Source organism: Pipra filicauda, unplaced genomic scaffold (assembly GCF_003945595.2).
Source record: "Pipra filicauda isolate LSUMZ 115617 unplaced genomic scaffold, ASM394559v2 scaffold154_size2910363_pilon, whole genome shotgun sequence".
NCBI lineage: Eukaryota > Metazoa > Chordata > Aves > Passeriformes > Pipridae > Pipra > Pipra filicauda.
Genome location: NW_024104040.1, coordinates 2,663,593 through 2,681,937, shown reverse-complemented (window position 1 = coordinate 2,681,937; position 18,345 = coordinate 2,663,593). Strand labels below are relative to the sequence as shown.

General features: G+C 37.9%; 1 protein-coding gene across 1 annotated transcript in view; it reads right to left on the bottom strand.

The window, feature by feature from the left end:
• NID1 (nidogen 1) overlaps nucleotides 1-18,345 on the bottom strand; it is a 45,049-nt gene that overhangs the window by 11,721 nt on the left and 14,983 nt on the right. Inside the window, exons 8-15 of the mRNA XM_039379080.1 lie at nucleotides 18,029-18,274; nucleotides 17,045-17,188; nucleotides 15,777-15,905; nucleotides 12,832-12,975; nucleotides 11,984-12,106; nucleotides 4,573-4,797; nucleotides 3,787-3,959; nucleotides 1,770-1,896 (exon numbers count right to left, since the gene is read on the bottom strand). Coding sequence (XP_039235014.1) covers nucleotides 1,770-1,896; nucleotides 3,787-3,959; nucleotides 4,573-4,797; nucleotides 11,984-12,106; nucleotides 12,832-12,975; nucleotides 15,777-15,905; nucleotides 17,045-17,188; nucleotides 18,029-18,274 — 1,311 coding nt within the window. The remainder of the gene's footprint in view (nucleotides 1-1,769; nucleotides 1,897-3,786; nucleotides 3,960-4,572; nucleotides 4,798-11,983; nucleotides 12,107-12,831; nucleotides 12,976-15,776; nucleotides 15,906-17,044; nucleotides 17,189-18,028; nucleotides 18,275-18,345) is intronic.

Genomic DNA, 18,345 nt, shown 5'->3' with positions numbered 1-18,345 from the left:
ACAAAAGCTTTAAAAAAAACCCCAAAAAGTAGTACATTCCACAAAAATACACATGAACTGAAGAAAGCAGCTGGAGCTCACAGGAGGAAAAAGGCAAAGATCAAACCAAAACAAAAAATTCTCATGAGTCTTCTGAGAGGGAGGCATTTTCCTATTTCATGAGATTTTAAAGTTTGTTTTGGCCAGCATAGGAGATATATTCAGTATTTGAATGGATTCAGTATTATTTTGGTCTGACCCCTTATTGAAATGCCCATTAACATATCGAAGGCGAAGTAAAACGTCGCTCCTAATCTCTTCAGGAACAGCAGTCATTTCCTATGCCAAGAACAGAAATCATGAGATGTTTACCCATACAATGTTTTTTGTAGCAGATAAAACCCATGAGGTTTCCATGTGACATTGAAGCATCTCAAATTACCTTAAATAATCAATCTAATTTAGTTGAAAGTCTTCAAAAATATTCTTCCAATATTTTATACATTGCAAGAATTTTAATGTGTACACACACTCTCATTAGACAGACATTCGTATCCATATCCCCCCATTTTTAAAAGTGCAGATTCTGAAAAAATACTTCAGAAGTGGGCATCAGAAATCCTTTCCTGAAGAATTTGTAAATTGCACAAGGACATGCTCTTACTACACGTTAGTCCCTTTCAGATTAAAGGTCTTACAAATACCTCAGCCATAAAGTTGTACAGAACTATGAAGCTCCATAACTACTGGAATGGTTAGGGATGGCCTTAAGCTCTCCCTTTTCCCTTCCTAGGACAATGGTAGGATCCAAGCCACCCCTATCTCTCTGCTGTCCCTAAGAGCTTGAACGGAATCTCCACAAACTGGCTATTCCAAAGCACAAACTCCAGGCAGCAATTCTCTACACATCCAAAGAAAACTGAAGCAAATTTATTGTAGAATTTTAAAACCGTCTGATAATTTTTCTAAAATAGTTTCCTAATTTTTTGTAACAATGGCTGCAGAGGATTCAAAGTAAGGGTGACCTCCTCCAGTATCTTGACTTCACAGGTGTTCTAGGATCCTAAGGACACTAGTATTCAAAACGCCTCCAGCTATTTTTGCTGTTTTTTTTTTAATGACGCCCCCCCCCACACACACACACCATTCACTTTGTTCTCCAAACCTATCCTTTCCCTTAACCCTTTCCACTCAAAAAAGGTTTTAATATCTAAGCTGCATGGGCTTACAATTAACCCTTTTAATGAAAATGAACATGGACTGCAGTGAGAGCAGATTCTTCAACAAAAAAGTGTAAGAATAAGATACAAACTGTAAAGGCACTAAGTCCACAATACCCTCTAGTCCAATTCTCAAATCCTTGAGCAACTCCAAGGGCAAAAACCTAATGAGGTGGCTTTATTCACGTGCATTTTACAACTTGAGTGGTAGGCATGGAAAGTCACAGTTGAAATGATTTCTAACCACTTTTCAACTGTTTTGATCCCCAAGCCAAGGAACAGAGCAGGAGTTCTCCTCTTCAACCTCCATGCTCACCAGAGCAGGCAGCTGACTGGCAGAGATCAGGAGAGAAAAGGACTACACATAACCAAATCTCAGCCATCCAGCAACTACCTTGCTTGCCAGAACAAAAAAGTCAGAGAATGATGCCCACAGATGGCATTCTGGGTTAATACATAAACACAACTCTTTAGTCAGCTCAGGCAACACCTAGGAAGTATACGTTACTAAATTCAAGTCTCTAATATCATTTCTAGGGAGTAGCAAGAGAAAGAATTTCGTGCTGTTACCTGTTTTGATGAGGGTGGTTGGCTCCCCACCATTCAGGCTAGCCCTGCTGATCGAAGGGCCGCTGATGTCTGTCCAATAAACCATCTTGTCCACACAGTCATAAGCAACTCCAATAACAACTTTGTCCTGTTGGTCAACAAGCAAGTTAGATCAGCCTAGGCTAAACAATAATTATTTGGCCAGCAGCAGTTTATGGTTTTAAGTCTCAAGGCTGAAAAAAACAAATTCTTGAGGGAAGATGGGAGATGAGGACAACAGGCAGAGAAAATGATTGGGTGACAGTCACTGTCAAATAGCTTAGAAAAATACTTTCAGTCATAAGTCCCTTTTAACTAGATAACACCATTTACCATTATTTTAAAGCAGCATTGTAGGTATTAGTACTGAACAACTGGTCTGACTTTTACAACTTCACCATCTAAAGAAAGTTCATGTTGACATTTTACTGTTATCCCTCATATGCTTTCTTTCTTTTATTCTTTCCCTTTAAGGGGGAATAATGACTTCTGTCAAATCTGACTTGCATTGACATGCAACCCATGCAGTACAGCTGTGTTTCAGTGTTACCTACATGGCATCATTTGGCTAAAAAAAACTTCTAGCAAAGTAAGGTTTTAAAATAAAAAATAGCTTAAACAAATACTACATAAATCATTCTGCTGGAAACAGTATTCCCAGGGACAAGGAACATTCATATGGAAGAAAGATGGGACTAGAGTTTGAATTTGGAGTTCAAACTCTCTCCTCCATGCAAGTGAAAGAAACTTTCAGGGTAAAACAATTTTACATGGATTCCCAGGTCTATCACAGTTGCTGCTTTTGTAACTTGCAACTTCTTAGAAAAATGGTCCCAACCCATGCATTAAAACAGATGCACTTAATCATCAGCTTACCTAATGCTGTAGGTTGCAAAACAACCTAAACACCTCTACTGTCACTTTGCAAATACACATCACAGACAACACAGAGTCAACAGCATTAGCAGAGACTGAAAGTTTCATTTTAATTGAAAGTTTTAAGGAAGAGTTGCATCTTATCTCTTGGAAGTTCATTCCTGAAAATATTTCTAATTAATTCATTTAAGCTAGATCAAGTAAATAATGATACTAGCTGACAAGGATTCAGAATCACGTCTCTTTCAGCCTAACTACCCCATTTTACAGACAGTATTTTACTTTATTTTTACAGTACTGCAGCAGCAGTTTAGACAAGGGTCAAAAGCTTGATTTCACCCTTACATTACAGCAGTTTGTGGTATTATTTACTGAAGTGAATCTGTGTAATTTAGATAGTATTTGGTTTACTAAATACTCACTGTAATATAACTGGAATGAAAACAGAAATTCTAGGCCTCAGGCAAAACAAATTAATGCTATGAAACTGGAAGTGAAAAGGGTTGGCATGTGATACAGGTGATTGAAAATAGGCCTTCTCAGCATCAGGAATTCATTTACAAGGAACAAAGATTTTGAAGAAAGTAGTAAGAAGCATGGGAAAAAGATTTGCCACCCACTGGGCCTGCACATGGAGAAGGAAGCAACAAGAAAGGAAGAAAAATATATATGTAGCCAAGAAGTGCAGAGAACTGACTAAAAAAAGAGGAATAGATTAATACTTAGGAAAAAGCTTTGAGGGAGTAAGAATGAAAAAAGGGCCTCTCCACATACTGCTATTGTAGGTCTCCTAAACTTTTATACCAGTCAAAAAGTCAGTGGAAGTGTGAGTATAGAGAAGTTTATATGATGAGCTGTTGGAGACATGAGATTAGATTTTGTCTTGTGAGCCATTGTGAGCTGTTCTTTAAAGGCAAATAATTTCTTTTATAGCTCAGCTTTAAGCTTTTTGACTAGATAGATCAGTAGTTTTCAGTGACAAATTGATGCGATACTGAAATTTTAATCAAGAGTAAAATTTGAGTTTTGAACTTAAATTATTAAGTTATGTAGACAAACACTAACTTTCATCTTTGTCACGAATCTTCTAAAAGACATGGACTTAGTATACCAGGTTACTTACTGGAATATGCAAGAGTGCTTTTGCACCATTTTTCTTCATATTGTTTCCCTCTAGTGGAACATGTTCAATTTTACCACTTTGGGCAAAGAGCAGGTGTGTTCCTGGCGGCAGAGGTACTGTATCTGGTCGAACAGAGGGCCCAATAACAACAGGAGGAGCAGCTGTGCTTAGACCTTGTTAATAGAGAAGGAAACAGATCAGGAAAAATTAGCTTGTACAGCACAACAAGGCTCCTTATTATTTGCAGACACAATTACAGTCAGACTTCTCAGAAGGAAACAGCCCTATAAGCAGACACTAATAACTATAATCAGATGCAGAAAGCTTCTGAAATTTCCCCCTTGGCTGACAGAGAAGTTCTTTTCATGTTCGGCTCTGTAATTGCTCTTTCCTTCGAATGTCTAGAAAAAACTCTTATTTTGGAACTGAAGTGAGGAAGACGTAGGAAGGAATATCCTTCATTTCCTGAGGCAACTCAGGTTCCACAAATCCCAGAGGGCAGAGACTATATGGGCCTCTCATAGTTTCTAGGTAGGGAAGAAGCTAGAAAACTATCTTCTTATTCAGAAGCTCACCACAGCTGTCCGGATGCCCTGGCTGAAGGAAAAATGTGTGTTGGAGTTACGGAAGGGCTGTAGCATGAGGCATATCATCATCGGGACAACAAAAGCCTGAACTGCTATAGTTCAGTGCTACATCTCAGGGGCACGACTAAGCCCCACATTTGGAAGACAGTGCATTTAGGTGGAGAGACACCCACAAAAAACAACTGCTTCAGCCACTTACATGGTGGACGAACTCCTGGCCCACTTCTCGTGCCATCAATCTCATTTCCATTCCTATCCACACACCAACAATATCCACTGCCAGAATGGCACTGAGTGGGTAGGTAATTCCCATGCTCATCACACTGGGGAATGAAGTGACCAACTCTTGTATCCCTTGGGTAGAAAGCACCTCCACTGCCAAGAGCTACTTCTCGTTCATGCTGGCATTTGGTCTTTTCCGCTTCTGGGGAAAAAACACAACAACAAAACAAACAAATAAACACAAACCTCAGTGAATATTTTTGTTTCACTAACAACTACATTCCATTAACAGTTAACATATGCTGATCACCTACACACAAGCATTCTTACCTCTATAGGAACATGGCACCTCTATAGGAACATAGTACCTCTATAGGAACATGGTTATCAACCTTGAAGGCATATGCCTTCAAGTCTGCCCTATGAAAGGCTGACACATTTGCCTTAAACCTATGTTATTTTGTCTTCCACCGTTTAGTTTAAAAGAGAACAAGCAGGTCCCCTGCACCTTTCTTCAGTGGAGAAAGAACAAAAGGTGGAAACCATGGGCTTTCTCCTTGAGGCACGTGAGCAAGGCCATTCTGTTTGACTTTCAAATTTGATGTCTACCCATTGGCAATTATTCCATGGGCCTTAAAATGTGACTAATTAACCAGACCATAGAGTGGCTAAGGGTCGTTTTTGTAATGCTAAAGGTCGAGTTTCCCTTCAGAGCCACAAGAGAAAACCACAAACGAGGCAGATGCTGGAAGCAGCTCATTGCTATGAAGTATATTAGGTTATTAAAAATCAGCTGTCAGGTTTGAGCACACATTTGATACTTTTGCATCTAAGAAAGGAATTACAGGGACAGATTGTCCAGTTCCTGGTAAAGCAGAGAAACATATGAGACGCACACACATGCATATGTATTACTGTAGAGGATACAGAGGGAAGACGAACTTTTCAGGTTATCAGGAGATTCAGAGATCTGGCTCTTTACATTTCAATTTTACAAAATAGTCTGGACTAAAATATACATCTCATGGTATTACCTGTCAAACAATAGGGAGAGTCATCTAGATCAGTATATCGTTCTAGATGCCAAACAACATAATAAAATTATAAGAATACAATAAAAATAACATAGTTCCTTCCTCTGGTTTAGTTTTACCTTACACTTGAGGACCCTGAAGGCTTCTGTGTGCTGGGAGAAAAAGAGCTCTAATTATGGGGGAGTATCCTTTTCCTGTAAATGATTTCTACAGACAGAAATACTTAGCACAAACTGTGTGCTGAAGAGACTTTAACATTACACTTCCATTTATTCGTTGTTTTTACACTGCTTGGTAGACAGCCTTAGTTATGTGTGGCTCAGATTAGGCCCAGCCCATCTGAGCAAAAACCTAATCCCATGCATCTACAGACTGTTGTGGTGTAAATTACACAAAATCAAAAAAGAAGGGTAGTTTTTTTATTATTTAAACTAGTTACGTAAGCAAAACTTTGGACATGTTTCATGCACCTGGACACAATTAGAGAAATATAAATGACTGGAGAATGGTTGACTCTAAACAACTGAAATATTTGGCATCACTTTTCATGTGGGTGGTGGAGAGTCTTGAATCAACCTACAAAACCAGATCCTGTAGGAAAGCGTCCATTATCTGTCTCAAATTTTGTTTTCATGTATTCAATGTGCTATGCAGTATGCAGATAAAAGAAATGCTGATTTCAGTCACCAGATAGTTTTGCCACCATTTTTATTTATTCTAAACTCTCATTATATGCAATGCTCATGAGAGAAAGCAGGGAGAATACAGAGTACTGGTAAACTGACCCCCCTGCTTTTGTTCAGTGCAGGAAAAAAATCTCAATTGCATTCCTATGATCTTTGAGAAATACTATTACCTGCCCCTCAGCAGAAGCTGGTCTTTTTTCCTCCCATCTGAAACTTACAAAATTAGAGTAAATCCCGAGAGTTTATAATTTTTCTAATCAATAGTCTATATGAAAATGAATTAGCAAATATGATTTATAGAAAGGAGTATGTATACCCTTCCAGTTAGGACACAGCTGTTATGTATAAGATATGTTAGTGTTACTGGTAACTTGAAATATCAGTATCTGTTCTAAATTTCAAGACAAGTCCACATTTATATTTGCAGATTTTATATGGGACTTCTGATTAAATTTTTCAAGAGTACCTATATTGCAAAGATCAAGACCAATCTCACAAATTGCCTGATAAGGCAATTAACAACACTGAAGTCAAGAGACTTAAACAAATTAATTTTCAAAAATAGCATTAAGTTCCTAGAAGGCAGAGGATATGATTTGCTCTTTCTAAAAAAGATACAGATGACGGTGGGTTGGTAGAAATAGTCTGGTTATACTGTTCATACAGTCCTATGTCTTACTCACTATGCTTAAGACAAGATGCTCCGATTTTGAAAATTTTAAATTGCATTAATTAACTGTTTGAAAGGAGGCTAGCTATGACAGAGTTTGAAAGATGAGCCTGACACAGCAAACAAAGCACATTTCCTGCCTTGATGACATAACAGCATAAGTTAGACAAAACACATAACAAGAAATGGCACATATTTACATAATACAAGGGCTACTTTGTAAGCCAGCTTCTAGACACAAACCTAATAATCAGTATATTTCCTTCACTACAGCACCCTAAATGTGGTTTCTTAATGATCCTGCCTTTAATAGACATACTGTAATATTTCATCCAGTCAAGATTCTTCAAAGATACAGAACAATTAAGAGGAGAGTTCTCTGATCTCTAGATTGGCAGGAAGAAAATTTCCATTAAATATAACAGGTAGAGCTAAGAGCAAATAACACCTACCTGGTGTAACAGTGCTGTTACATCTACTACTGCACCTGATTGCAGCAAATGCAAAACAAGTCATGCCTATTTCAAGGCTCTACGTCCAGGAGTTACTAGGCCTGATTTTTCGAGGTTCTTTAGATTCTTATGAAACCCACATTTGAAAGCCAAGCCAAATGATCATGTCAATGATGAGAAAAATTATATATACTAAGGTCAGTTCATTCTGCCAGAGATGAAACAACCAGTGAGAGCAAGACCTTGGCAATCCTTTGTGACACAATAAAGCAGGGGTGGCAGCAGCCTTTTATTAGCAGCAGGACCAAGTTCTAGTATCTTTTCCGTATATGTGTTTAAACATTACCAATCAGCATTTGCTATAAAATAAGTAAAACCCAGTTGCCACTGGGTTTTGGTGCAATTGATGCTTGACTGATGAAGGTAATGCACTGATCTAAAAGCTTTGTGCTTCCCTATGGCATTCTACACAGGCCCACAGGACGGTATCATTTTTGAAACGAAGCACCATACTGTGGGCTACCTTAATTTGGTAAATGATAAAAAATTGAAAAAATAATCAGAGTAAGTAGTCAAATGTCATGCAGTAGTGGCATCTTTAGTAAATTCCCATTTTACCTTAGTCTTGTTTTTAAATTTCCTATTAAGAAATTTAATTCTTTCATTTGAATTCCAGAGGAAAATATGCAACCTTAGGTTGCATCATTTGTGGAAGAGAAACAGATCAAAAAACATGAGAAGGACAAGACGTAAATGTAAAGTTACACTTCTTGAAATACATTTCTTGAAATATCTTTAAATAGAGTTATCTTGGAAACTACAATCAGAAAAAGCTATCAGCAGGTCACAGCTCAGTGCTGTAGAGACTGTGAGAGGGTATAAATAAGAATTCAACATATACACAGGGAACAGGTATAGAAAAGAATACGAGGCTGGGGAGATGATTCAAGGAATACTGGGTCCAGCTTTGGCAATCACAGTTCAAGAGAACAGTGAAAAACTGAATGACTGTACAGAAAAAAGCTCCTAAGACAGAAGCTATAGAGCAGAACAGAGATCAAAGGTGCGATAAAGAATTTGTGTCCCATGGACCACAGCACACACAAGTCAGAGTAGATACGCAGAATGGTGCAGCTTGAAATTATGCTAAATGTATATCCTTCCTCAGAAAAATAAATTTGTATTCAATATTTTAAACATTTTTTTTTCCCAGTTGATTTGTAAATTACCAATGGCAAACTGGAATTTGAAACTGGAATTTGAAAGTGACTGAAATATATAATGGAACTTGAATAAATGAAATCAAAGTACATTTTTACCTGATGTTTTCAAATGTTGGAGTAAAAAAAATATTATGAAAATACCCACATGAAAATAACGCACTTCCCTTTGTCTCTTTATTTTCCTTTGTAATTCTTCACTTATAGTTTTGCTCTGGTAAGTGCGTTTCTCGTGTGAAACTAGTTGCATACACAGGACCAGAGAATGGCTCTTAACAGTTCCTAGTTCCAAGAATCTAGACTTGTTTCTGTTTAGTAAACAGTGTCTGCGGTCTGCAGAGGTAGAAACACTCAGACATCTGGGTTTTTTTGAAATGGAAAAATGAAGCGTGAGGAAATAATGAAGTACAGACTTTCTTAATAGCTGGGAGCAGCGGGACATTCCAGCATCATTAACTCTTTCATTAACCTGCTGGTTCACTCCTACAGACGTTCTCTTGTGTGTGACTCGAATCCATTTTTCTTGTTAGTTTCTAGTTCTACTTGTTTCAAGAGTTGCCATTCAGCACTGTTAAGTTTTAACAATAGGTTTCATGCAATAATAAAGACACCAAACAAGCAAGTAATTGCAACATGGGTTGGAACAGGGTACAGCAAAAAAGAACTGTGTATTCGAATGAATGAAACTTTCCATGCTATTAACAACCAGGAAAGACTTCAGTTACTTCACAGAGGCTAATTAGATCAAAACCTTAGCGGGTAAAAAGGGGAAGAAAGGGTCTCTAATTCCAGCTGAATACAAACAATACAGCCTCATCTGCAGTCTCCATTCTGAAGCAACTTAATTTACAAACTGGGTGCTAAAGTAAACTAAGCTACTTTTGGTAGGCTTCAGAAAGTATAGTTTGTTTCTATCTCCTGGCAATGATTAACTGATGGATATATCCATGTTAAAGGCACTAAAGCTTTAGCAACAGATGACACCCCAAGGGCAGCTGCTGTTCTGTTAACTCTAAGAAGGGAGCAGTAAGATAAGCTGTAAACACTGCTATTGCTGCAGACTAGCAGAGCAATACAGATACTCCCTATTTCAGTAACGATTCAGCAAAAGTGAGACTTCTTATCTATACAGATTTTTTTTCTGCTCAGAGCATTTAATGACCAGAGACACAATTGATAGAAGTGTTTCTGAAAGCTTGTCTTCTACTGATAGTACAAAACTATATATAAAAAAAAAGCAAAACAGTGAGGCATATATAAAGACTACCAAAACCTGGCAGATCTTCACCCACTAAAACAGTAGATACAGAACTCTCAAAAATATTTTGCTACTACTATTAAAATTGTGACATGGAAAGATTACCACTCAAAAAACAATTGTGTTGAGTACAGAAAGTGAAGAAGTGTACAGGATAAGCAGCAAAAAATAACAAAGTTACTACAAAATAGTACACTGTGCTTAGCAGTTTTGTAGACACTAACCAAAGCATGGGAAAAGGTATTGTTCTTAACAACAACAAAAAACCCCAAACAAACAAACAAAATCCAACAAAAAACCCACAAAAAAACCCCAATCCCCCCAAAAAAACTCAAGTAAATTATCACATATACTCAGAAGACATTGACTGTATTCTGGTAAAAAAGTTAATTAGTTGACTTCAAGTATGAGTCTTCCAAACCACCTGTTTCAGGTACAAAGGGTATGTGGCAGAAAGCAATATTTTTTCCTCTGCAATTCTGCCTGAAGAACTGGAAGTTTTAAGGTTTAATTTGCTTCAAGTTATTCACATCAAATTTCTCCTCTAGGAGAAATAATTCTGTTTCTATCAGCCGACTGGTTAGCTAAATATTTTGACACAGGTCAGAAACACTAGGTTCTTCATTCATCTGGCATTAAAATGAAAATACTCATGGGTGATCATGCATGAAAAGTTAGTTAAAAATAATATTAAAAGATTTACAAAGTGGTAAAAGCTAGACTTCAGAATTAAACACTGCAAAACCGCCAATTTACCTATGATAGAAAAATCTACACGCACTAGGTGATTTCACATAACATGATGAAGTGTCATGATCTAAAACCAGAAACAACCTTGTGAATTCTTTTTTTTTAATACTTTCCTTTAAACAACTCTTTGTCTTTTAATTTTAAAACACAAGCATCCAAATATGCAAAAAAAAAGGTCAGAAATTCAGAATTAGGGAATATAGTGGCAAAAGAAAATATATTAGTTTTCAGGTAGTAATATTGTGCTATATAGACAAGCACTTTCAAACAAACAGATCCACTATTAAAACAAATGCACAAACAAACCCTCCTCAATTTTGAATCAACAAATACTCTGGACATCATTAAGACCACAAGGTAGAAGGTAAATTGTGAAGAGAGCCTCCCTTCCCAGTCATACTGCTTCTTTCTCTCTTTCTCTGTGGGCCTATGACTTTCTTCTTACTCTTGACTGCACATTTTGAATTTCATTCTGTTCACAGATGAAGGGATTTCTGCCCAACAGCAAGAATGTTAGAGGAAAGAGAATTGGGTTTGAACAAACAGAAGTTAAGCTTTATTTTCTTTATTTGCAGAAAAGCATTCACCTTTCTGCAAAACCTGAGTCCTGTTCCAGAGGTTTGCCATGCTGTTGAACTAAAGTAACCATAACAATGCTCCTTTGTGCTTCAGTGTTCCTTATTTTCTTTCTTTTTAAGCATACCTTCAAGATGAGGAGTTTTATACCTCAAGGCCCAAAGCACAATGGAGGAACAGAAGTGTGGAATGGTAAAGAACTTTCTGTTGAATAGAGAACAAGCTGAGTAAATATAGAAATAAGTGCCAGCTAGAAACCATAGTCTTTCTGGACTATAGGGTATATGTGGCATGTAGGTATCTAGATACCATTGCAGACAGTCTCATGACTTTGGTCTCATTTTTCACTTTTCTCCTGTAATTGTACTCATTTGCATTGCCAACAATTACAGATCTTCTATGGTAAGTGACTGAGTATGCAAATCAAATCACCCCCATGGTCAAACCTTTACAGAAGGCAACTTCAAAAGATAATATCAGCTTGGGGTCGAAAATTGCTGAGGATAGAACAAACAAAATATAAAACAGGACATTGAGCAGGATATCATGGAAAAGTGATAGCAGTCAAGATATAGGTTTTGACACAAGCTTGGTGAAATTCTAAATTTGAAAGACTTAAGAAAGAATAAAGACACCACTTTGACAACACACATGTTGTTTCAGAAAGGAATCAAATTAACATATATCCTCCAAATCCCAAATTATATTTCTGGTTCAATTTTCAAGAACTATATAATTTTACCTCCTAACACACATCGGAAACCATCCCCACGATAACCTGCCTTACACTGGCAGCTGAAGGAACCAGGAGTGTTATAGCAAAAAGCATCTGGATGACAGTGGCCCTGTTGACATTCATCTACATCTGTAAAAGAAAAGAAAAATCTCAGGTAACTGTTCCTCCTGATAGACAAATCAGAGTGATGAAAAAATGTGCAAACCTGACATATTTTCAGGCTCCTATTTTAGGATATCTGATTAGACTTACAGATAGTTCTTTGGAAGTACATCTAATACAGAAAGACAAAGGAGAAAGAAAAGCATGCATGTATTTTAGATTCTGTATCTCTACATTCTGCTATTCCAAAGGGTAACTAGCATTGTTAACACACACAGTATTTTAGAAATACATGTCTATACTTCTCAAGGAAATTACTTAACACAGCAAGAGAAGTAGGATTTGAACAGCAGTATTTCCAACATGTAGTTAGGTAAATCTTCTCCCCCACTGCACTCTGACTGACATGAAACAGAATGTCATTTTTTTACATAGTCTAAGAATTATGTTTCACCACTGTAATAATATAAACCAATACAGTGCAAACACATCCAGCAGATGAAGATCTGCAACTACAAGTACTGCAGCTTCTGCAGTTACCTCATCTTGGACCTTCTATAGCCCAAATATTGAAGAGTGAATTCAAAAACTGAGGGGCGGAAAAGACATATGCTTAATACAAATGCCCACCTGAGGGACTTAAACTATGAAATTTCCTACTTTAAATCACAAGTAACTATATGATATTTCAATGACCGTCCAAGTTGTGCAATAAAGAGTATAAAAGCCCCACAACAAATGGTGCTACTCACCCTCACAGGCACGCCCATCTCCCAAGAAGCCCGGGAGACATGTGCAGATGTAGGCGGACCCTCCAGTGTACACACACTGAGCACGCTGAGGAATGTCACAATTGTGTGTGCCTGTCTGGCAGTGGTTTACCACATAGTCGACAGCTGCAGGTTAAATGTATAAGAGAGGAGATGAAAATTTCAATTTTCATTCATAAACTCTAAGGCTCATAAGTTCATATGAGAGAACAGCTGTGAAAGCTTACAGAAGAGAAAGGAAACAGGTTTTTTTTGGTCTGAAGGTTGGGATTATTTTTTTTTTTTTCCAAGATCTCACCTTTCACTGGTGTTAAATCTTATTAACGTTTTACAAGGAACTGACTCCTCAGCACCTCACAGATGTTTGTTAGCACAGAATGGGGCAGAGAGGCTATCACAGTGACAGAACCTAGAATCCATGACAGCTTTGTTTATGAAAAGGAGTCCTGAATGAAGAAATGTAAGGCATCTCACAGAGCTACCTCACATGTTAGCTTAGCGGCCAGTTTACTGCATTGGGAATTATTAGATGACCTGCTACACTAACCTACCACTGACCCAGGGCTGCTGTCACTTGGCAATAGATGGGAGCTGTGACTCACTCAATAGGAGATAAACAAATTTGTCAACTACTGGAGAGATTTTTGACCAACAGTGTAAGCTGGGACCAGACCTGCTTTTCATAACTTTCTCATGTTGACAGCAGTACTCTGAAGGCATTGCACTGCTTTACACACAAATTATTTCAGGAAGTCACTGGAGTTCTGCCTGTGCTTACCTGTTACATCAGTGAAAAGGAAAGAAAACAAAGGAAACCACGGTACTTAAAATAGGAAGAGGCAAAATACTACAAAAATTTTGGTCCCAGAAATAAAGCATCCAATGTGTATATCTAGGAACAGACTTCCAGCTGCTGTAATAGAGAATCCACTGAGGCTCTCTTTACACAATTCTTATGAGAAGCTGACAGGGAACCCAGACAAGACTACACAACGCTCCTTTCATCACAGTACACAGATGGAAACTACCACAGTATCAGCAGGAAAATAACAAAAATCTGCCATCAGAGCCAGATCTGAAAACAGTCATTTTTTCCATTTCTCTGGAAGAAGTAACAATGTTGTTAGAATCATTAATATCTTTCTGTCTGATGAAGTAAGTTTTAGATTACGAAAGGAAATTATAAAATAATCTATTAAGAATTGCATTATAAATGCACAGAAGTTGGAGCTCAGAGGGAGTCCTCAAGTCCTCCTATTTCTCATCCTACAAGTAGGAGAATAGGATTTATTTACAACTCTCTTCTAAAGCTATCCAGTGAGTCATGCAGCTGGTATGAAAAAAAAAAGGCCAGTTCCAAAAAAGCTGAGTCAAGGCTGGTATCCCAGAGCAACCTGCAAAAGCACAGAGGGTTGCTGTTGCCCCTTCTGGGGTTCAAGTTGTCTGGGGGGGTTATAAAACCCTCCACTGTGAAAAGGAGAACAAGATTACCATGACATTTATTTTTAATCTGTTGGGAAACTAGAGTTTATCTTCCCTCTCTTCAGTCTTACAAATGCGGCTTGGTTTAGGTTGAAGGAAGAGATCAAACTGAAATCCTTCAAGCCGGGCAGGGAATTACTTAGTGCTTGCTAAAAGTGGGACATCAACTTCATGGGAAAGTGATAGAGAAAATTTGGTGACATCGTGACTAGAAGGAAGAATGTTTCCTTCTGGGTCTAAATCACAGAAGTGCAGTGGTGGACATAATGGAAAGAACATAAAGCTGCTCTTCCACATATCACCCTATCCCTTCCAGTGGCCTGGTAGAAGAAGCTGCTTTTTCTGACTGTTCTGCAACAAACAGAGACTTCAGGGAGTAGACTAATTGGAATCCTTACTGAAGCAGAGAAATTTAGCTTGTGATGGAGTGTAATACACAGCATACAAAGCCACAAACTTCAGGAAAGTCATGCAACTGTCTGCTATAAGATGAAGGTTCCTCAGTCTTAGCTGAAGAACAGTCTTAGCTATAACGAGGGAAGATATGGATGCATGACCTGATCAAAGGGTAACTAAGCTTTTACCACAAAGTAGTCACAACAGAAGCAAACAATTCTCAGCTGTTATCACTCATTTCCAAAAGAAACAGGAACCGGTCCAGCTATACTGGAAGAGTGCATACAGGGTTTGTCAGTACAGAATTACTGCAGGTTGCAAAGACAAATATTCTAACCAAACCAAACAAAAAAAATCCAATCTCTATCCTATCCTGACAGTTGCAGCTCTAGAAGTAAAGCCATTAATTATTTTATCTGTCATTATGCCTCTTCTATCAGCCATTTGTAGATTCCTTTTTCCAAAAGGAATTTATAGAACTTGAGTGAAAAAAAGGGCAAACAGGAAAAAGGTATCTCTTGTTAGGACAACCTTAGTCTAGCAAATACAGATTGACTCAGGCTTCCTTCGGAAATAAAGTTTTAAAATTATATAAAAATAATTCAGCAGCAGCTACTGAATTTGAAGTCTTAATGTTCATTAAAATGAGCTACATTTTCTCCAGATCTCGAGGATTTTAACAGTGAAGTGATCTGTTACAATCTCCTTTCAGCACGATTAACTATTGCTTTGGAATAAGCCTGCAATAGCCAAGACACACTGATTTAGACCTGTGCACCATCTTACCCAAGGGATGAATCTGTAACTAAAGCGTAATCTGTTAAACTGAACTCTGGATTAGACATAAGAAAGAAACAAACCACAAAACTCCAAGAAGTCAAAGCACAGCCCTTAGAAAATGCAGAAAACCCCACTAATCAGTAGCTGCAGCACTAAATTCAGCTCATGTTAGAAGTAAGGGCAGATCGTGAAGGACTGTTTCTGTCCGTGTGAGCTGAATCACAGCCCAAGAGCCGGTGGGCAGTGCTTTCAAGAAATATGAAACTCACCAACACAAGTCCGCCCATCTGCTGCAAACTGGTATCCTTCAACACATTCACAGCGGTAGGTTCCTGGCTGGTTATTGCAGTCTGCATTGGTGCCACATAGACCTGGTTGCTCTGAACACTCATCAATATCTAGGATATTACAAGGATTTTGGTTACGACAAAGATGCATTTAATATGGATGCCAGAAAAACAGAAACTTGGAACTGTTGATTAATAGCAGTCTTTTATATTTCAGCTACATCTTAGCTAGACCATACATCTTAAGAGATATTAGTAACCTGAAAACAAGATTTCATGTAACTGTGTCCTCAGCTAATTGGCACCAAAAAGGAAAAAACAAATTGGAAGAGGCTCTAAAATGAAGTAATAAGGGGAAGGCACGGGAAGTTGTAGAGAAAAGAGGAGCCACTGAGGAAAAATATCCAGCCTAGAAGATGATCAGCAGCAGTGATGACCACTGGGGGAGCATGAACTTTATGAAAGACTTCGCCTTTCATTATCCATATACATCTCTAATCCATTGTTGCTCAACTCACAGCACCAGAGGACTGGAAGGGACAATGTGGTGCTGTTGTTTTCATTTGCAAGTTGAGTTAAAGGTTGGAGTGAGGGAAGAGTTGTGCTTTGTTTTTGTTTTTTGTCTTTTTTTTTTTTTTTTTTAAATCAAAAAACCCCAAAACTTGGTTAGCTAATAGAGATGATACATACTTCATTAACACACATGTTGACCTCTTGAAAACAAGTATTTGTGCTGGGATTTGATTACAAAGCAAAACCCGAATACATTATGAATACAGAGTTGGACAGAGTTGGGAAATATAATCTTCTTGACCAGAACGGATTTTCAAAGCAGATCAAGAAAAAGATTATTTCAATGAATTGCACATATCTGCTCTGCCCACTCATGCATATGCCATTTTTCATCTCCATCGAGAACTTTTAACCTAGTTGATTCATTTTAACCAGGACTTGCATTACAGTAAATTTCTCACAGCTAAGTTACCACATATTTTATAAAAAGACAGACTGGGTAGGAAAGATGCTTTGCAAGCTAGCAAAACACACCCTTCAAGACTGTCAAACTTGCCTGCTTTGATTACTGAGATACATCAGCTAGACCAGCAACCCTCTAACCTATCCTTCTCAAAACCAGCCTCTCAGTACAGTTCATTTTGCTAGAATGGCTAATCCTGATGGTCAGTGCACCCCAAGGAAAACAAATTCCACTTCAGCTTTCATTTTGCAACAAATTAAAGTTTTTTTGATACCATAACAAACGTTTCCATCTCCACGGAAGCCAACTGAACATTCACAGAAGAAACGATTTCCAGTTCCTGGACGACACACAGCGTTGGTGTCACAGTTATGAGTACCAGTGTAGCAAGGATTCCGGTTAATATCAGCAGAACCATCTGACAAGACAGATCATATTTAGGCTTGATGACTGTATCCAAGCAATAGCATTCAGTTAAGGCCTAGAAGGAGTCTGCTTATAGTACGCATTAAACAAGGAAAAAAAAATACTTTTTGCACCAGAAAGAAAGAAAAGCCACAAAAACCTCTCTAAAGGCAAGACTGACAAAAGTAATTCATCTCCCAGTCACTGATAGCAGACTAAAAACACGATTCATAACAGTTTGGTTTATTCATTTTAATTAGCAGAACTTTATTTTGTATCAAACAAAAGTGAGCACAGCTTTTTTATTATACTCATCTGGTGTGCATTTTCAAATTGTTTGCTTTTTTCCTGATTTAGTGCAAACTTGGACAGCTTATCCAAAAAAATACACTTCATAGGTTGCCTACAATTCAAAGATAAAATGCCATGTTTCATGATAAGTTATAGAAACTCACCCATGGTGAATCTTAGTCCCCTCTTTTGCCCTTTTCTCTGACAATACAAAAAATTCAGTAATAGAGGAACTACAAAATTAGGTAAAGATAAACAATATACTCCAGTTGTCTGAGTGGCAATAGATTGAAGGTGGTATCTTGAGAGTATTTCAAGGAATTAGACACAAACTCCACTGAATTTCAAGAAGAGATAATCACTTGAATACTCTTTCTCAAGTAAAAATACGAACTTTCAACAGTCTCATTTCTCTTCCTAATTGATGGATCTGGACTTCCACTGACTAATGCAATAAATTAATTTACCTCATTAATACACAGTTAAGGCAGGCTAGAAAAATATGGATGCCTGTTTGTTCTTAATTACTCACAATAGAGAAAAAATTTCAATTCATACATACCACTGATTGGGCCGATGGAATTACTCATAGCATATCGCAGAATCTGCTCGTCTCTGTTATACAGGACAAACACACTGTCCACCGAGAGCTGCTGAGTAGCAGAAGCAGGACGGTGAGAGTCATCGTGAATGCATTCATCAAACGAGATGGTCTGTCGCCACTGATAGGCGCCCGTGTACGTGGAAGCAACTCCATCCCTTTCTGGCTCTGTCACCGTGTACTCTCTCGTGGATGATGAAGTGATCACTGCAACATGACAGCAAACACGCTGATCAGAACAGAGATCAAAAGTACTCTGCCAAATGTTATCTGCAGAA